The sequence below is a fragment of the Leptinotarsa decemlineata genome, unplaced genomic scaffold (genome assembly GCF_025532065.1).
Source record: "Leptinotarsa decemlineata unplaced genomic scaffold, Ldec_3_MD MMD2_tig00000199_RagTag_RagTag, whole genome shotgun sequence".
Classification (NCBI taxonomy): Eukaryota; Metazoa; Arthropoda; class Insecta; order Coleoptera; family Chrysomelidae; genus Leptinotarsa; species Leptinotarsa decemlineata.
The window spans coordinates 16,056,942-16,079,338 of NW_027412544.1; the positions used below are offsets into that span (position 1 = coordinate 16,056,942).

Here is a 22,397-nt window from a genome sequence, read left to right on the forward strand (position 1 = left end):
TTCGTTAAATGTAGAATATATTATCAGTTGTGTACATATGAATTTTAAATAACAATTGCTATTAAAATATATGCAACCATCAATTTACTTCTTTTGTTACATTTATATAACAAACTATTTTCCTTTCTAAGTGGTGATGTAAAGTCGAATTTCAGATGAAGTGAAGGTGTACAATTTTGTACTACTTAGTTTCAGTCGCAAGTCGTAAGAAGTTGGTTCATTGATTGACAATATGAACAAATGTATGCCATCAAGGTACACCTAATAACTACTCACATTTTAAAATTGATTATTATCTCAAGTGAAATACTACAGAGTACCTATGATGTTATTACGTCAATTAGGTACTTTTCTCCATTTGTTCGTTCAAACAGTGGATTTGAAAAAGATATCAGCGTACATAGATACTCTGAACTATTAATAGCAATAAAAAGTAGGTATACTGTAATTACTTGAGTGAATCAAAACAATGACATAAATACACATCTCTATATTGAAAAATACAAGGTGAAACGATGATAAAATACGAATATAGTCAGGTATTTAGGAAACAGAAGGAAATAAAATCAAGAAAATTCCATATTACACAAATTTCGAAATCAAATTAATTTTTTTCTCAGGTTCTATTCTGATTCTAAAACTATCATCTGTTCCAACAAAATAATCTCCCACACACCAATAAACTGTGTAAAATTATTTTCGATGGGCATATCACTTACCTACCAAGTTGACGTCATCAGGAAATGAGCCATACCTACTAATTTCTAAACTTTAACATAACCTCGAACTAAACCCAGGCATGAAGGATATCCATAACATAGTTGATGAGTCAACTTCTCCCAAAAAGATAATTGATAGTGTATTGTTGTACCATATGAACTACGATACTACGATTATAATGCAGAAAATTACTACTTATCTAGTTTATGCCACGACGGACATTGAATTACATATGACTTGAAATTTTTTTTTCACAAGGGTCAACAAAAATACTTGAGTATGTTCTATAATTGATATTGCCTAAATAAACATCAGAATCATTGAATATTACTGGACTTTTTTCCCAACACCTCAACACGTGTTTCGATCACCAAGTACTCATCTTCAAGAGAAAGATCAAACTGATCTTCAAGATCAGTTCAAAGATCAAACTGAAGATCAAACTGATCTTCAAGATCAGTTTGATCTTCCTCTTGAAGATGATCACTTGGTGATCGAAACAAGTGTTGAGGTGTTAAAATAACAGTTTGGTGTTGGGGAAAAAACTCCAGTAATATTCATTACTACACCAAAGGTTCTGAACAGTGCATCACAAGTATCAGAATCATGGTTTCAATCATTGAAACATATTTGATATTCAGCTATTTTATTTTTTGTGATTTTTTCGATTTATCGACTAATGATTAGAATGAAGAGAATGAAGAAACTGTCAATTTTGAATCTCCACTTCTAATATATTCTGAAAATATTTTCAGAATAAACTACCTAATATCATAATCACCTACCTGTGATTGATATGAAATTGTTTTTCTGGGAGTGTATTAATCTCTGTGCTCAAACCAGATTTTTCAGGATACCTACATTGTGAGTACGGTTAGTCTGAACACAACTTATGAGTATGTAATAACGTTACAGTAAGGAGAAACGAGCGGTACATTTATTGCTATTCCTCAGGACCTGTTTATAGGTTTCGTTAGCCTATACGTAATGAATAAACATAATTCGAAGAACCCCTATTTTATAAAAATCAAAACGAAATAACAGGAATTGCTGTTTTTAAGAAAGTCCATGTAAACTTCTTTCTTTAAATTCAAACGCATTCAAAAAGTAGTTTAAGCATCCGATAAACAGCAAGTACATGCTAAATTTTTAGAGGGTCTTTACCTACGATGCCTCTCAAAAATGTTTTATATTTAGAGTCCTTAAGAAGAAAACAAGATTCAGCCTCTTGCATATGGAGATTACTTTTTCTATACTTAAAATTTTTCATATTCACCTGTCCATTTTATGTGCAGCGTTTAGTTAGAATAGTACCCAGTCGTAATTAATTTCTAAATTTATAAAAGCCTGATAAGAACTTTTGATAAATTGCAACCCCCCTTGAGTTTTCACTTTTCCAAGATTTTTACGTGCATGCAACTGAAGGTATAAGGAACTGTTTACTTCAAAACAAATTTTCATTTTTCATTACCCCAAACGACATACATAAATATGTGTTATGAATACTTTGATTACCGAGAACGTAGATATTGGGAAGGAAAGACATCGGGGATTATTGGGAACTTAACAACTTTAGATACACTCATTGTTTGAAAACTATGAAATTTAAAATTGAATGTACCTATAGATATAAATATGTTCGACATAGTTTTGACATTGACATTGAAAGACAAACTTAGTACCGTTTTTCAAATTTATTTATGACGGTGTAATCTGAATAGTTAAAAAAACGTTATCAAACCGCGATATTGTCATAGTTTATGCGTGTCTGAATGTAATAGGAGATAACTTTGAGAACATAAATTATCAATATCTTTATAAATGCCAGATCTGTTTGACTTTGACGAATTTTATCAACTTCGGATAACATAATTTCGAGAAGAGAAGATAACAGAAACCTCTGCGTAGAAATTATATGTGGGTAGCATGTGTCCACATATAAAATGTTTCACGATGCGAAAAGGTCATTATAATATTTTTTTGTATCACACCCATTCGATCCTGAAGTTGCAGAAGTGAGAACAGCAAAAACAACTCAATATGATTATTAGAGAAGTGATCCTATTCTTACTGTAATTTCATATAATTTCAACATTTCCCACATATGTGACTTATCAAATGTACTAAAAATACTAAAAAATGTACTGAAAAATTCACAGCACTTGAAAATGTTCTGATATTATTCTAGATATTTATTGGTTAGCGCTCCCATGAAATCAAAAGCTATAAAATAACTAATTGAATAATTAAATTGAATAAATAAAATTCATAGAGTGATTTATCCAACTTATTGTTAACACTTCTTATTATGAATTTCGTCAGGATGGATTTCAAATGTGAATATTCAGTTGATGAATTTTCGGGAAGTACTTCTCTTAAATCCATGAAGAAAACTCTGAAAATTGCACTCATAATTATAGAGTGCCATTGCACTTCTTTCGAAATGAAATGAGAATTGCTTGCATGAAACATTGAATTTCAAGAATGTATTTGGTGTGAATTTTTTCAGTTCAGCTTCATTAAAATAATTTCTCTCTATTTAGATTTTCCAACATCTTGAATTTTTTATATTATTTTTGTGGTTAGATTGTCTATTCTCAAAAGTCTTGAAGTCTCCTATTTTTGATTTTACAATTTGATGAGCCCAATAAAAATTTAGATACCGATTAATATTATTATTAACCTAAATTCGCGATGGTCAGGCCCTATGTTTTAAAACCCCGATACATTCAGGAGAGTGTGCCAGCATTATCAACCAACGACAACTCTCAACACCGTAGGATAAGTAGTCATTGTGTCCGAGAACCATGTGCCCTGAGTAAGCGCAATAAGCCAATAATACATTTGTCCGGCTAAGATTTCAATGTTAGTACAGCAAGCCTGCATGATCTTGAGAGTAAAGAGACCATCATTCCTCAGCTCTAATAATCGGAACAACCATTTTGACAGAGTGGTCTGGATAGAGTGTGTGGAGTTCAAAGAGAAAATCTTGATATTTTATCCGTTTTTCCTTCTCTTCTTTGGACGATATTCGTCAAGCCAGGAGCTGAAACCTCCACGACAAATATCGCCTTGCTCTGGTGTTCGAAAAGGACTACAGCAAGCTTATTAGCTTGCATGAGCATGACGGTGGGGAACGAACAGTTTCAATAAATTCGACATTTCTCGTTTCCAATAACGGATTTAATATCCCACGGAGCGTAGGGCAACACCGGTGTCTCGTAAATACCGTAATAGTGCCGTAGGTGGTAATGAAGCACTCTTATGGCCGCGTTATGTCGATGGATATAGGCTGAAACCGCATATGCTGGACATGCTGACTGCAAGTGCATCAGAGTCACGGACGCCTCGCGGCAGGCCCTACACCTTGTACCAGGAACCTCCATACATCACGCGACAGCAATGACTTACGTTACCTGACACACCTACTTATAGGTCACTGAAAGTATGAATCATGAAATAAAGAGATTTGGACTTTTGGAAGACGGTGCAAGCCCGTCTCTGTTTGGAAGGTGATGAAAAAGCTGGTACATCTTCTGTGCGGCGGGCTGACCAAATCAGGTTTTAATTATTTGTCAGAGTTTCATTCTTACATTTGTCCTGAAATATCACTCACCCAATAAGATAGATCGGCTTCATTGAGAAACTGGACTAGATTTGGACGAGTTCGAATTGATTTGAGCCGCAATAAACCGTCGCGGGTTGAAGTGGACTTACTCACTTTAGATCTATCTACTTCCGTATTTGTTATTTTATGTTTGAAAAGTTGAATAAAAATGAAGTCTGTGTTAATTACATAATGCTTTTTGATTTTATTATTCTCCTATGAGCTAATTCACAATGAGACAAATTTCAGCGTGATTAATTATAGCCAGTGTACATAGGGTCTCAGATAAGACTACCAGAATAACCTTGTATTGGTTAGTAGTTGGGCGGTTTGACGTGGGTGCTTTTTTCACTCTCTCAATCGACCGCTGTGTGAGTCGGAGGTTCAAGCTGCAGACTGAACGTTCAGGTTTCACTTGCTATCATCCAACCCGTGTTAGGAATCACACGTTAGAAGGTAAGACCTCGTTAATCCTTAGCTCGCACAAGTTTCTTCTTCTGAGGGTTGTCGTTCGTAGGGGTGCGACAGCTGGTTAACGGAAAAAACATATTTTAACATATTTAACTGATATCTAATTCTGACCTGAACAGCTATTGCATACTATTTGAGTTTGTACCAAATCAGAGACTAGTGTGATAATATATTCAAAAAGCAATAATAGGGGAGCCCAAGCGGAGATTTCAGGATTTACTAAAGCGCAGCAGATTAATATACAGGGGGATACCTGTTTCCGGTTAAGTACCTCCACCAAATATGAGCCCCATATATAAGGCCGCCTGTGAGGGATAAAGGATCAGATTACTAAAAAAAATTGATCATCAGAAATTCTCCAGCGCGTCAGATTGAGATGAAGATAAAGATTAACTAATCAATTAATTGATGGATGTAGCCGTTACTACGTGGCAGGAAATCATAATGAAGAAAAGAGAAATGAAACTTTCTATGTTTTTTACCACTTCTATTTGTAACTAACGTTACTGCAGTTTCGTCCTATAAGGACATTGTCAAACTTATACAATATATAAGGACATTTTCAAACTTTTTATAAATATATAAGTTTGAAAATGTCCTTATAGGTCGAAACTGCAGTAACGTTGATTACAAATAAAAGTGGTAAAAAATATAGAAAGTTTCATTTCTCTTTTCTTCATTAATTATAATCAATTGATTATAAAAAATTAATTTTTTTTCATCATTTTGTAAAAACTATTCTCTTATAAATACAAGTATTCTACTTAAAAAACATATACTCATTCATTTGCATGCTATTTCCCGAGCTTTTCAAAATTAATTAAGTTCAATGAATTGAAAAAAATTTTAAAAAAATATTGTTTTTGTCAGATTAAGCGAATCCCTCTAGATAATCGTCAGATTATGAGACAGCACGTCTAAAACATAAAGATGAACCATATATATCTTAATCTGACGCGCTTGAGTATTTCAAAATGGCGAATTTTTTTTGCACATTATAATAATGGCCGCGAGTTTGCGTCAGATCGAAATCGTCAGATTATTGAATGAGAGCTTTTTCTTTCTTGTACTTAACACCCCCTAGAAAATCTGACGCGCTCGATTAAATTTTTTTCTTTTCACTTTTAACCCTTACGTATAATCACCCACATCATGCAAACGATCAGATTAACATAACAACATTATTAAAAATACGTAGGATATTGATGCTATCAATATCTGACGCGCTCGAGTATGTCCATGCAGCAGTATTTTTTAACATATTTAAAAAATTATAAAGCCGCTTCCCCCACCGATAAAAAGGTATATATTATATAACATTTTTTTCTTCTTGTCATCTAAGCTTTGCAACCTAATATGTCTCAATTACGCTCGAGTAAATCCCCATTTTACATCGTGGGCTTCCCTGCTTCAACGTCTGAAATTCCTGAATACAAAAATGGTATTTTATTCATGAAGTTTCCGACATGAGACTTTGATGGTGCACGCTCCACCTTTAGTAATAAAACTCAGCATATATTTAAGGAATTCCCGCTGAACTGGTTTGATGGTAATTCCTTAGAGAGAAGCAAACAAAAAACAATTCGGAATAGCTATCATGGTTCGCCAAACAACGAGATCTTGGAATTCACAGGTAGTGCAGTCACTACAGAATTTCATCTGTCAGTTATTATTAGGGTGTTTCAAAAGTTTTGTCCGTTTTTATGAGTCTATTATGAACTTTAAAATCTCAGTGAATACTCATTCAATTTAATCGAAATGAGCGCCATTTCAATCAGTGCACTTTTGCCAACATAACGCAAGTCAATCAATACCGTCAGAATAAAAATTGTATTCACTGATTTGTGAAACGCGCGGACGGGCGTTGTCGTAGAGCAGGATCAGATCTCTTCTGTTGACCAGTGCCGGCTGTTGCTGACGCAATTTTCGGTAGATTTCATCGGTATCCTGACAATAGGACTCTGCTGTGATGGTTTAGCCTGGTTGCAGATAGTTATAGTTAATCACACCAGCCGCAGACCACCATACAGTAACCATGGTATTTTTTTAGTGGATTTTCGCTTTTGGAAAGTGCATGGGTGGCTCATCGATGTCCAACTACTGTCCTGAACATATCCTGTTGTAGAGGATCCACTTTTCATCACACGTGACGAACCGATCCAAAGAAGGATCGTTTTGGTTGCACAAAAGCAAACCTCAAAATGTGACAATTTCTTTCGATCGTTGAATTCGTGGAGCACCCACTTTTCGATTTTTTTGACCTTTCCAATATGTTTTAAAACATCAAGAAACGCATGGGCGTTAACGCCCAGTTCATTCGCCATCTCACACATCGTTTGTGATGTGCCAGTCTCCACCAGGGTCCTCAAATCCTCGTCCTGGATTACTACTAAAGGTCGACCACTTCGGGGCTCATCTTCGAGGCTGAAACGTATGGCAGTGCGAAGATTTTAGCAATATTAAATCTTATCTATTTAGGTCTGTTCATTTTATCTTTTATCTGCGGTGATTGTGAGTCATTATCATGGAAATTGAAAAATGATATTCTTTCAGCATTATTTAATTTCTGCTGTGCAGGAAACAGGATATGACCAATCATTTTGCTCTTGAAAAGACTATGCTGTGAATCACAGTAACTTAAATGAAAACCAATTCATATTCATCGTATTTATATAATATTCATATTACATATTGAAAAGTGAAAAATGAAAAGTTTGGTGGAGTTTTCATTTAATTAGGATCTGCGGTTCCTAATAAAAAATTTTACGAAAAATATATTTTTTTTTCAAAAAAAATGAGAAAACTATTTGTGATGAACCGTTTATCTGGGAAGTATTAGCGAACATGTAATTTTTTTAAGGATAAAACACAAGCACAACAGGAAAATTCTTAAGGCGCTATTAGAGCGGTGCTTGTGCGAAAGTAGTGATCCACATTGAATTTGAATGGCTGGAGATTATATCCATTTGGAAAAACGTTCTCAGGAAGTTTATTCCACATAAACTTCGTTCTCCAAATGAAAGAGTTCTTAAACAGTGAAGTTCGAGGTGTACTGAGTTGAACCTCAAAACGATGAGTAGCTACAATCCGTCGCGTATTTCTGGTATATACCGATCTTAGTGGAATCAAATGTGACAAGTCACTTGAACACCTCCCGTGAAAGTATCAATAGAGAGACAAATCTCCAACCTTTCTTCTATGTTCCAGACTAGCAAGGTTGCACATGATGTTCGTGTCTTCAATCAAGCGGATAACTCTTTTCTGAATGGAATCCAGCAGCTTCAGGGTATGTTTGAAGGCGGAACTATATAAATATATATAAAATTCAAGCAACTCATGGATAATTGGTGCTCAAATTTGAAAAAAAGATTGGTGTCGAGTTCTGTTATTGTCTTTATTATAAGATTTTTTGTAAACAGTTCACAAAATCGCAATACGTGTTTCTTTTTACAAAAGCTACTTCAGGCGTGTTCAACACATTTTGTATTGATGAAGTCATGCTACTAAGATCTTTCTATCTTTTGTGGTTAGCTTTAGACCAAGACAACAAGTACTGTATTGAAAGTGAATAATGAAATCTAGTTTCATTTGTGATATGCACTGACTGGAGTGACTGTTTTCATAACATTATTCAGATTTAACAAATGAAATAGAGGCATTCAGAAGGTTTTTTATTCGTCGGGCGCAGTGGACGCCACATCTTTAAAAGACAAATCAGTCAACTAAACCTCGTTCTTCGAGTTTTAGCATTGTGGATATTCGTTTTGGCGTTAATGATACCTATACTAGATATCTTCAGAAAATAATCGGATTTAAAAAAAATACATTAATAATCCCTATTTGATATTATGCCCATTAGATATTATCCACCTGTGACAACGCTTCTTCCGACAGGGATAGCCTGTAGCTCTTTCGGCGATGCGCTTTTGATGTTTTTAAAACGACTACCCTTTGAGGTTCTCTTTATTCTTCAAGAAGCGTTTTTGATGCTTTCAAAACGACGACCCTTGGAGGTTTCCTTTATTTTTGAAAACAGGGAAAAGTCACAAGGAACTATGTCTGCTGAATATGGACGCTGGGGCAATGTAGCACAATGTCACGAATAGAAATGAAGTGTGAGTATGTACAAAAGCCATAGATTGTTTTTTCACAAATCCAGGCATTTTCTTCGGATTGATTCACGCAAACTGCGTTGAACTTGTAGATAATAATCCCTATTGATCGTTTAATTTTGTGGCAAAAATTCATGATGCACCATGTCACGATTAACCGTTCTTGTCGAGCCTTTTTTGATCTTGGCGAGCCAGAATGCCCCCACTGGGATGATTAAACCTTAGTTTCGACGTCATGTCAGTAAACTCGCGTTTCGTCACCTGTTGTAACACGTTTCAGTGATTTCATACCCAAAGCACACAAAAAAATTGATGGCATGTCCCAATCGATATTCCAGCATCATCAGCGAGTTATCTGATTATGATTAGGCGATCGTCCATAACTATTTCTTTCACTTTTTTCAAGTTTTCATCAGTTTTGTTGTGCCTGGGCTCCCGGGGTGTTCGTCTTCTTCAACGTCTTCACGGCCTTCTTGGAAACGCTTATACCACTCGTAAAATCTTGTTTTACTCATAGCAGACTCACCATAGGCCTTTGTTAACATTTCACACACTTCGTAATATAAGCACGTCTAACCTTAGCGGCTGCTACAGATAAAGTAATCAAAAAATATAGCTGAACCTCTGATCATACTTCAGGAGCTCGTATACCATAATAAAAAAATGACAATCGGACTCTGAACTGAACTGAACTGTGGGTATGTGTGCATACTGGTCAAAATTCAGAAATGAAGCGTAAATTATATTATTAAGTGTTCCTACTTCCATTGATTTCGTCTCAGCAAAAAATGATCTCTAACAGAAAGGAAAACTAAACGTAGGTAGTATCACGACAGAAATTATTGATGTTTTCTTATATCATAAGAAGGACACAACACACTATAGTCATTTTGTACAAACAAAGCTTGCTAGTTAGAACTATCAGACGAATTAGGGTGGACATTTTTTTAGCTGTCTTTAAGGCATTCCTTCATGTAGGGAACCTGTTAGACGAATTACGGTGGACATTTTTTTAGCTGTCTTTAAGGCATTCCTTCATGTAGGGAACCTGTTAGGTTTAACTGTGCGCCGGTACGGTATTTATTATGGAAGGATTATTATACAGCGCAGATTACCAACGCATCATCCATTCCGGGTCCACTTTGTACGCCCCTTAGTCCCTAAGATGGCAGAGCCATTATTGCTGGAAGGGGAGAAAAGGCATGTTTGCTCTTGTTCGATTTAACTGCTAGCATAAAGAGCGATTTTTGGGTCTCCTACGTAACATATCCGATACCTTCAATGCCAGGATGGATATTAATCGACTTTAACCTACAACTTCCGTTCTATCAATAACCATTGAACCACATAACAGTTTCTTCATACTGCGAACCACAAGCTCCACTGAACAGCATAAGAATGTAGAAAAATCGATTGCGTTTATTTTAATGAATTAAATCAGAGAGATTTCAGAAATGGGCAATGTTTGTCCCATCAACGATAGATTTTCTTTCCATTATACCATGTGAACAAGATTGATTGAAATATTATGTTTTTAGATTTTGTTGTACTATGACTAGTACCAGTACTTCCAATAACAATATATTACATTACAATTATATGATTTTTACACAATTCTTTAATTACTTACTATTATTCAATGATTAAAAATATAAGCATAGGTATAAGCACCAGTGAAACTGTTAACAAATCTTCTATTCTCATAACTTCAATTTTCAGATACGGGAGAGGTGCCGCGAACTTGTTTTGGACAACGATAAGCTACGCAAAATCATGGAAGTGTTTTTGAATAATGTTCACAGAGGGTTGAGAAAAGATACTCATCCTACTTCAATCGTCAAATGTTTCCCCACCTATGTTCAAGATTTACCTAATGGCACAGGTGAGTTTCATAATTTCATTAGGAATTAATACTTTCTTGAAATATTTCCTCACAAAATATTGTTATAACATTGATAAGTTTGCAATACATGATAGTTCTTACGATATGAGTGTATCACTGAAATTAAATATTGAGGTCAACTTGGAAATTCTACGAGAATTCTTGGAATAATTAGATAATTCCTGATTCTACTGTTGTGAAGAGACCACAAAAGACGTTAATTTTATCGTCGTAGTCTTTTTCATTATTGGATCAGTTTTATGATGGGTAGATATGGGTAGTACGGCTTTGAATTTTGATGAAAATACCACATCTGGAAGCTTACAAAATTTACTTTCTAATGATAGTCATAAAGTTTGTAGAAGAAAAGTTCAATGTGAATTTTTATATGCAATGTAACACTATACTATACTTCCAATATAGTATAGTCACTGAACTCTCAGAAATGACTGAAGTTTTTGCCTTAATTTGTCTCTTGCGGTGGCGTACAGAAATTATACTAAACATTTGAGGAAAAATGATGATAAAATATATAGAATCATAACCTTGACAACAATGTTTTCGTTTTAATGCAATAATATTTCTGAAAATTCAGTGCCTACTTTTATGGAATTGTAATAAAATCAATAATATATTTATACAATAATATATTTATATACAATACATGATTTGGCAACCTAAATCATGAGTTTGGAGTTTACATTTCAAGAATGATTCTGTATGAAGCCTTTGAATCCATCACGCTTCAGCCGTTTCTGCATGGTCGGTGACTACGAAAAGTACAGCAGAAGGCTTTTATCAAGGTTGCAGGTACCACTCCTGCAGCTATATGGGGTCTTTTTTATTAATTTTTGAAGACCTCGTCGTTTGCAAAAAGCTGTCATTTGCCTTGCTCAGTTCATATTGACTTTTGACGTAGAATTGGGTGTGTTTTATGGTTTGATACGATGGTGTCTCCAACATCACTACTGATAGAATGGTTAGTATGACTGCAGAAATATTGGCTCGAAAATGCAGAATGCTGCTATTCTCGGGGTATATGATTTTCAGCACTCACCCCCGGTGTGGAGAAGATTTATTAGGTAATGATGCCTGCTTCACCACAGATTACATTAAAAAAATTGATGTAGAATGGGATTTTCTTCAACCAGCTGTCGTCCCTTTACGAACTGCAATCTTCAAAAATGGAAACTTGTACGAGCTGAGAATTAACGAGATCTCAACTTTCAACTAGCGATTTCTAATTCGGGAAGCCGCTAGACTTAACCACCGTTCAGAAGAATTGGTATCAGTGCAATTCCTATCACACACTTGTCTTAGAAGGAGACTAGAAAAAAGGGATACACGGAATAAATTGGCATTCAAACCCAGAGATAATTCTTGGTTGCCAGTAGCCGCATTTGAACCCATGACCGAATGCTTGAATTGGCCATCAAACACCTGACTACAACGAGCATTTCGGTTAGCTTACATCTATATTAAAACAAGTAATATGTGGTAAAAATTATAAGCTTTACTTGAGAGAGATACCACTCGAATACAAGGAATCATTTTCAAATGTTGACTGTAGAAACACAGAAAAAACTGACCTGGGAGTGCAACAAATTCAAAAAGCTATCTTGTCAGTCTGGTAAATTGGGGAAATTATGAACCTGTCATACATTGAGAGCTGTATTTCATGGAAAACCATACTAGAATATTGAAAATTCATGTTCGATAACACTGATATCGATATATCTCATTTATGAAAGATAATGACGCTTAATGCCATACTCCCGTTAAGACTGAACTAATTCAACTACTCCACTAGATCACTTTGGCCTTTGTAGTAGCACAGTCTGATTATCCTAGTTTATCCGACAAACGTAAGAACTACAGTTCTGCATTTCTTTCTCAAAGTTACTATTCAAAGTCTTCCTATTTTGAATCGTTTTTTCTTCTCTATGTGTGTTTATAGTATAATTTCTAAACTTTCGTAACGAATTTCCATGAATTCTTTCACCTAAGTTTAATTTTTTTTTATTTCCAAAAAAAAGAATTTATTTTTCAATACTGTCATATTGTATATCAAATTGCTGAAGCTGAAGAAAATGACACTAATTGCACTTTCTGGATGAATTAGAATCTGAGATAACGGATTGTAAAAGACTTGAAGCTAAGTCAAAATTTCGATATTTTAACACCATCCCAAATAAAATTAGGTATGGCTAATTGTTATTAATGACAGCCAAAAATGACACACACACACACACACACATTTTTGACTTTCCATAACATACCAAATAAATGCTCTAAAAAAAAGGAAATTTTTGATTTTTAATATTATTTTGGTAGTAATAGCAAAACAAAAATTATAAGTCATGATTCACAATTATTTTTCAATTGGTTTATTTAATTTGGAATGGTTTACTTTCATTCTTCATATTATGTAATTTCATGAATCGCCTGATGGTTATTTCATGCATGGTAATAACACCTCTTTACAGAACTATCAAAATTTTCCTATTTTCTATAAGTTTCATTTAATTTATGTTCCTACTTAATCCAACTGCAATATGAATATAGGCAATTGAGTGCTAAAGTTGAAATTATTTTGCTCCTAATCCGTGAAAGTCCAAAATGTTGCCCGTTGTCCTCATTACAACAATAAAAAATGGAAAAATTAATAATTGAAACGCTTTCTTGCTGGTCAAATTTCTTCTATAAGTATTTATTTTTTCAGAAACCGGTAAATTCTTGGCTCTCGACCTCGGTGGAACCAATTTCCGAGTCCTCCTTATCGAACTTAGCCACGAACATTTCGAAATGAAGTCTAAAATTTTCGCAATTCCCCAACACATCATGCTCGGTTCAGGGGAGCAATTGTTCGATCACATTGCCGAGTGTCTGGCGATATTTGTGAAAGAAGAACGTGTCGCCGACCAAAAACTGCCGTTGGGCTTCACCTTTAGTTTTCCACTTTCCCAGACAGGTTTGACTGTTGGTTACCTAGAGAGATGGACGAAAGGCTTCAATTGTTCTAACGTCGTGGGTAACGATGTGGTACAGATGCTCAACGAAGCTATTGATAGGAGAGGGGTGAGTTTCTTTCAGTTTTATATTATCTGTTTTCCTTAATGTTTTTGAATCGCAAAATCATCTTATATCAAAATACATACGTGTAGGTAAAACTCACAAGTAGTTCCAGATATTATGCTATCTCTGTTCACACTGCTCAAATATGTGAATGTAAATCATTTAAATTTTATTCAAGGATTCTATGCATATGAAGGTACATACATAAACAAAGGTGATTTTGATGGGTAATGAGTTGAAATAAACATGAATTTAAAAAAAGGCCAATATTTTGCACAATGATTTTTTAATTAATGCGGATACCCAAAGTTTTGAATCATTTGACTTCAGAAAAGAAATATTTACTCGGTATTTTTAAAAGTAAAACTGATTTTGAGTTTCAAGTAGAGTAGTATATTTGAAGTATGATGAACTATATTGGAAAATAGGTAGTATAGTATTCAACGATTGAGAAATGGGGAAATTACTTTCCTGAGTAGAATACTATACTTTTTCTAGGACTTATGACAGGAATATTTTAAAATGAGATTTATTTGTGAAAAATATCTTGAATCAGTTATTGAGTGACGAACTTTTGAAAAATACCAATTTTTTCACCACATTACAAATTTCTAGTGGGCTACACTCATTTTCACTTTCCAAGTCTATGTTTTTATTCTTGTTTAGAAACTATACAATTCATAAAGTAAGTTCAATGATTAAAGCTTGATGTTAGAGAACATATTTTGAAGTAGGAACGTTCAAAGGCTCACTCGCGATTGAAAATAATTGAAAGACAATGAATTTTCTCATTTGTGATTGGCCTCAAGGTAGTGAGTCATGAATCTGGTGTTCGAAGCTGTAAGTTATTAAACAATTTGGCTATTTACCCTACAAGAAACGAGTCATGGAAAAAGTTACTGAATTGCATATGCCCATGAATTTAATTTAAAAAATTCATTAAAAGAATTACATTTCAGGATTTCTCAATATCAGTCATGGCTATACTAAATGATTCAACCGGTACCTTAATGTCATGTGCTTGGTTGAACCGCCAATGCCGAATTGGCGCAATTGTTGGTGAGTTTCCAGCAATGAAATAAAGCCTTAACTAACATAAAATTTGCATGAATGGTGATATTTGATAAACATACCTTATAGTGCACTTTTGGAATGGGGGGTTTATTCATGCTGAATTTACCCAAAGATTAATGTTATGTTATTATCTTTCCTTTTTTTTTTGAAGGTTAGCCATTGAATAGATGAAGGTGTATTGTATGAGTTAAAAATACTTTGCAAGTGAAAAATATGATATTTGAAAAAATATACACTCTTCCCAACAGATTTCGAGGTTATTGTCAACTTATCAATTTCACGATATATTTTAAGACAAATGGAAAGTGTTCAAAATATTCAGCTGAAAAAAAGAATTCGTAGACGTGTTAGTCATTTTTCTTGCATATTATAATTCCAAAATAGTAGGCACTAAATTCTCAGACACTAAATCTGTCTTTTGCAGTGGCGTACGGAAATTATACTAAACTGATGAAGAAAATGATGATGAAATATATAGAATCACAACTTTGACAACAATATTTTCGTTTTAATGCAATAATATTTCTGAGAATTCAGTGCCTACTATTATGGAATTGTTCTATAGCTACTTCATATGATATGATGATACTATAGAATATGAATTAATGGAATGTATAATTTCTGGATTATTTTTTGGATTGTAGTTTAATTGTCGATTATTGAAAACGAATCAATATTTCTTCCAATACCTATACTGTCATTATTTTGTAAAAGATACTTCAGATACAATAGTTTCCAATGAAGTTTTTGAATAGTGTGGGTCCTCTGTGAATTCTAATGAGAAAAATGCCAATTTATTTTTCTGGTGCATTTGGTTTTAAATTGAAAGGGTTATATTTTTAGTAGTGAATAATTTTTCGGAAATGAAGTTTTTGGCTTTCTACTACTCCATCTTGATACAAAAAATGTGGGAATATTCTAAAGGAAGGAAGGAAGCAATCAATTTCAAAAGAATTAACTCTATACATTGATGTGTAGATCATGCAAAGAAGTAACTTTCAGACACGAACTGGAAGAAAAAGCCCTCCTAAAACAGCTACTTTCATGAAACATTGAATTACACAAAAGAAAAATTCTTTTGAAACAAATACTTTCATATGAACACTGAATTATACAAAAAAACACATTTCTCTACTCAGTTTGTATTCCAAACATTCGTTAAGGAATTTTATCAGACATCATTCACAGAATTCCCACACACTATTATACTAAATGAAAGGTAAAAAATTTCACTTTTGAAATTAATAGCTTATTCCTTCCTTTCTTTGGAAGATTCACACCTTTTTTTTATATCACGATGGAGTAGTAGAAAGTTAAATATTTATCTTTCCAAAATGTATATCACAATCGTAATCAGAGACACGTTTATATATGAAAAACACTGAAAGTTAGAATTCAGTTTTTAGCATGAATTTTAATATTTCCCTGAGCCTAACTTTATTAAATGTTTCTATTTTTTTTATATTTTGATATTTACCCGACAGTTAGCTGCTATAAAACTACTGCTTCTCCGTCAATATAAGTTATTTATGCATGCTCTTTTCTCTTTATTTATAGGATATACAAATTGAAATTTGTGCTATTTTAAATGACACTACCGGAACGCTAATGTCATGTGCTTGGAAAAATCACAATACAAGGATTGGGCTCATAGTTGGTATGTGCAGTTTTTTTTAACCCTATAAACATTAGAAGGTTAAATGTTTTGTGTTAATTTTGAACTGCCAATCAACATTTTGCCACGAAATTGAATCATATTTTTTCTTTTAATTCATGTTGGTTGATCATGTTCCTACTTTTACACCCATTACTTCACTAAAATTCGATTGATCATATGTATTTTAATACCATCAGTCATCAAATATATAACCAAATTTATTCATGGCGAACCATTGTATTCATTTTATAGCATGATGCTTCGCATGTTGCATGAAGTTATGTGATATGAACATATCATACTTTGTATGCAGTCAACACCCTCTTATAGAAACTTAAAACGATCCTCAATTCTAACCACACTATGTAGAATTAAAAAAAACATTGAAAAAATATGGGTTCAAAAGTAATAAAAATGTTTCTTAGATGTGAATGGATGACTTATTACTTTTAAGTATATAATTTACAAAATGGTTAAAACTGATACACATTTGAAATCACTAGATGAATGTAAATCTTATTTTTTTCAAAACTGAATAAAACTTTTCAATGTTTTTTTACTATTCTAACCTACTAAAATAGGAGATATACATTCTTATTCAACATTCCGAGAAATTTAACTGAATGTTTCGAAACTTTTGATTGCCTGTAATAGTGTTAACTTGGTTATTTATTATATATAGGCACTGGAAGCAATGCATGTTATGTTGAAAAACAAGAAAATGCCGAAACTTGGAACGATGTGGATATGGGATCTGGAAATGTTCTAATTAACCTAGAATGGGGTGCTTTCGGAGATGACGGAGCTTTAGATTTTGTTCGGACTGAATATGACGAGGATATTGATAGAAATTCTGTAAACCCTTCAAAACAAAAGTGAGTAATTATTATATCTTAAAAAGAAACTGAATCTGACACCTATCATTTTAGCAAGTTTTTATTTTTATACCAACTTCCATCAGTTATTACATATATTTATTACAAAATACTAAAAGGTGGATATCATTAAATTTGTATATCTTTACTGAATATGTACTGTCAATATAGACACTCTAAAAGTCAAAATTCAAATGTTTAGTGAAAAAACTAAAATTCATTAAAACTCCACCAAATTTCTATTGCTTTCGACTGTGTTGATCACAACCGCTAATGTCCAAGTTGTACAGTTGTGGTGTTAGAGGCGTTTGTTGATGATGAATTGAAACCTTCATTATAGCAAAATATCATGTGATTGTTCAACATTTCGAAAGTAGTTTTATCTAGAGCCCCAAGGGCTCAATATTAGATCCTGTTAATTTTGTATGTCATCAGTAACAAAAGTTATTCCTGGAATAGAATTCATAAATATTCATAAATAAGCATAACATCATCAGTGAAAATCGATTCGGCTTCCAGAATAATAAAAATACGCACGATGCTATTTTCTCATTTCTGAATAAAGTTTATTCTGAGATAGATGTCGGTGAAAAGACTGCCGCAGTATTGTGACCTGTCAAAGGCATATGACTGCGTTGATCACAAAATACTGTTGAGAAAGCTCCAACGTTATGGATGCAGAGGAGTAACTCACAAATGGTTCGATTCCTACTTAATGGGACGGACGCAAATGGTCAAAACAACTCAACTTTAATAAAACAGGGGAAATCAATTCTGGAGTTCCACAAGGTTCTGTGTTAGGTCCCATTCTTTTCTTATTATATATTAATGACCTCACCAAGCTAATATATCTGGGAAGTTCACCTTATTTGCAGATGACACTACCATACTTTGGAATAATAAAAACACTTATGAGTTGCACAAAATAATCTCTGCCGACTTGGAAAAAGTTAAAGATCGGTGTGATTCAAACATTTTATCTTTTATCTTAAATAAAACAAATTTATTATCATTTAGATGTTCAATCAACGAACTTTTTTTGAAGACAGATCACTGGAATCTAAAAATAACACAAAATTTCTAAGAGTCTTCATTGACCAGAATTTTAAATTTGTGGATCATGTTAACCAACTTACTAGAAAAGTCTCCTCTGGCTGTTATGCGGTTAGAGTGATTTATAAAGAATTGGGGTTCAGCACTGCACTCATAGATTCTCACTTACCCTACGGAATACCGTTTTGGGGAGCATGCAGTCCAATTTCATTCAAAAGTCTTCTAATTTTACAGAAAAGGATGATAAGGTATATAGGAAACCTTAAACCAAGAGACTCCTGTAGAACCTTCTTCAAAAAACATAATATTCTAACGGTAACTGCATTATTTATACTGGAATCTGTGTATTTAATAAATAAGCATATATTGAATTTTGCTGCATCCTCTTCCCATTATAACACCCGAAACTGCAGACACACTCTGAAACTCACTGTGCCAACTAAAAACATTATCAGAGACTCCATATTTTACAACGGTGGAAAAATGTACAATCATTTGCCTATGGACATATCTGCCAATATAAATGACTTCCATGATATAAATGACTTCAGAAAGTTAGTCAAACAATTTCTATCTGATAGACCCTATTATACTTTGGATGAATATTTTAACGATAGCTTTTAACTGACTTACGCATATTTTTTATCTTTATTTATTAAGGAGCTCTTAAGTTGTTACTTTTTATGCCTACTCTAACTTGACTTTTACTCTTTTATATATACATATCTTTTATATCCTCCATTTTAACATAGTTTGTACCCATGCACCATTTATATTTTTATTTCAGCTGGTATGTATTACATTTTTTTAAGTATGTACTACCCAAGCTTTGTCTACAAGATTATGTCTCATGATTAACCTGTGCTGATGGCACATCACTATTAATATTCCATAAAAATAATTATACCTCAAAAAAACGATGTGAAGATACGTTAACAAAACAGATCTCCCGGTTCCACCAACTTTTTTTTAATACAATTCCAGTAGAACTGATATGTGAAGATTTCATCGAGAATGGCAAGATTCATTCATACTGTGAGTCATGTAAATTTCTGGACATGCATATGGACGCAAATTGAACTGGAAAAAGAACATTGTAGTCACCTCATTTCTAAGATGGCAACCTTGTTGTATATGGTTAGGAGTCTCAAAAGTGCCAGAATCAATTATTGAATCTTCTCTTTACCCAGCTCAAAAGCAGGCTGAAGTATGGAATTTGCCTGTGTGGAGATTCTGTATTTGCTTGGGAAGTTTTTTTAGTTCAATAAAAATCAGACATTATCGAAAAAAACTCAATATTTTTACATTAACAGGCATACATATTTAAGAAATCTGTGTCTTTTCAAACAGAAACTTTTTCATTACAAACCATCATAAAAAGAGTACTCGTCCCAGAAAAAATTACATTTACCAGCATCCAGAATTGTTATGTCTTATAAAGTTTCATCTAGAGTTGGCGAAACAAGTTACCTGACTTCTCACGGTGCTTAGACCTGAGAGCATCTTCAAGTTCAAACTATAACAATTTATAGAAAAGGCTCGTCCAAATATGACATTCCGAATGCTAGCATACATAAATGTTATCTACCCTCCTATCGGAGTAGTTTCCTCTTGTAAATTTTTTTATATTATTCTACTGACCAATGGCTTCCCATTGAAATATTTTGAATAAACTTCATAATTTTACATCTCTTATTGCTAATATCACTGAGAAAAGTTGAATTTACTATCTCCAGAGCTAGTTTAGTGATTTTTCATTAAATTTACTGACTAAGGCCTTCCTATTATAAGGGTGTATTGTATTATGTATAGTGCATTATTATCATGTATAATTCATGTGAGTTTTTTAATGTTATTCTCAATATGGAGATCCTCTTTAGGTGTTTTTTTTCTGATCAGCAAAGTATTTTCTCCCGATTATGACCCTTTATTAGGTATATTTGTAATAATATAATATTGTAGTAATATCTCTTTTTTATTACAGGCAAGAAAAAATGATATCTGGAATGTACATGGGCGAAATAGTAAGGTTGGCTCTTGAGAGATTCACGAAAGATGGACTTTTATTTGGAGGAAAAGGATCCGACATGTTATTCGAAAGAGGGAGGTTCTATACAAAATATGTATCAGAAATTGAAAGTGATCCTCCAGGTGTATTCAACAACCTCAGGGATATATGTGAAGAATTAGGTAAACCAATACTTAGCAAACCAAATAAAATATTATTTATTCATTTGAATTGACAGGAAACACAGTAAATACCGTCATTAATTAAAAACATTTTTTCAAGGACTAAAACATGCCTCGGAACAAGATTACATCAACGTAAGGTATATTTGTGAATGCGTTTCGAGAAGATCTGCACATCTAGTGTCAGCAGGTTTAGCCACTCTCCTCAACAAAATGGGTGAAAAGAAAGTCACAATTGGAATCGACGGATCAGTTTACAGGTTTCACCCACATTTCCACAATTTAATGATGGAAAAAATCAAGGAATTGGCGGATCCCAGTATTGAGGTAAGTTATTCAATTTACTTCAATAACAAATTTATAGTTGATTGCTAAAGGTTTCAACCTATTCATCTATATTTTCCAAGTTGAGACGATTGTGGATGTAAACAATTGAAATGTCAAAGATCACTCAATTTTAAATCTCTAGGGATTTTTTATTTTGTGTATAAAGTGCATTCCAGTTAAAACGAGCCACACTGAATGAGTCAGTTGATATTGACACTATAAACCTTTGTCAGCCACCTATTCCCCACAACAACAATCATGTCAAAAATTTCAAATGAAAATAATAGTTGAGTGACACTTTAATTCTATATCTAATTTTGTTAAATTTTTTATATTACATCGATAAGAAATGCCAGAAAAAAATCTCTTGCAAGTTTTTATGCAATTCCAAACTAGAAGGTCAACCTGAACACATTATTTGAAATGTTCAATCTGATCACTATTGATTGATACTAATCAAAATAATTGAAATAAGAATCACAGTGGAAAACTTCATCACAGTTATGGTCCTAAATTTAATCACCTTGTTATTACTGGAGTTTTTATTTTTTTCCTGTTTCATTTCTTTTATCATCTTCTGTTTTATAAAAAATGCTTATATACTTCTAAATCGTCAAAATTTACGATACTAGAGTAATTCAAAACCCATTATGGATGCTAAATTCACACCAAATATCCCCAAAAACTGAACGCTTGAGCAGGAATTTTTGGTAACCATATTGTATATTACTGGAGTTTTTTCCCAGCACCAAACCGTTACTTTAACACCTTGACACGTGTTTCGATCACCAAGTGATCATCTTCAAGAAGAAGATCAAACAGTTTGATCTTACCAACACTTTCCTGTTAGATCTTCGATTGCCAAATTGGGTAGTTTTTCTACACGAGGGGTTCCGCCTCATTGCTTAGCACCAATGTGACAGTTCCTTGATAATAACTTTCCAGAACAATGGATTAGAAGTAGAGATTCTACAGAATGGTCACTAAGATCCCTTGATTCGACTCCACTGAACTTTTTTCTATGTGGATGGTTGAAATTAAAAGTACAGAAGATCTGCTGTAAATAATTCACAGAAACTACCAGGTGTTCTGGCTACTAACACCTGATTTTTCGGATGTAAGGGAGGAAACAGAAGCTCATTTATATCATTGTATGCCAGTTAATGGTGGTCTAATATTTGATAAAATAACTTTTTTAATTTAACTTCACGTTTTAATTTGAAATTAAATGAAACCAAAATTTTTTTTCTGATACTGCTCATCGTTGCAATGTCAAAAATGTTACAGGGTTGGATACAAAATTGAAACACATTTTAAATAAGGCTTCATTCAACTGTATTCCCATTTAAAATTT

At 33.4% G+C, this 22,397-nt stretch overlaps 1 protein-coding gene across 6 annotated transcripts in view; it reads left to right on the plus strand.

The window, feature by feature from the left end:
- Positions 1-22,397, plus strand: part of LOC111512105 (hexokinase type 2) — a 152,162-nt gene that overhangs the window by 123,813 nt on the left and 5,952 nt on the right. For 4 of the 6 annotated variants that reach the window (XM_074173049.1, XM_074173047.1, XM_074173050.1 and 1 more), the window contains 6 exons: positions 10,630-10,792; positions 13,515-13,870; positions 16,499-16,598; positions 17,281-17,473; positions 20,511-20,716; positions 20,817-21,043. In XM_074173049.1, the coding sequence (XP_074029150.1) occupies positions 10,630-10,792; positions 13,515-13,870; positions 16,499-16,598; positions 17,281-17,473; positions 20,511-20,716; positions 20,817-21,043 (1,245 nt within the window). Of the gene's footprint in view, positions 1-8,048; positions 8,085-10,629; positions 10,793-13,514; positions 13,871-14,826; positions 14,927-16,498; positions 16,599-17,280; positions 17,474-20,510; positions 20,717-20,816; positions 21,044-22,397 lie in introns of those variants that run through there. The other 2 variants (XM_074173052.1, XM_074173048.1) reach the window with 2 other exon arrangements.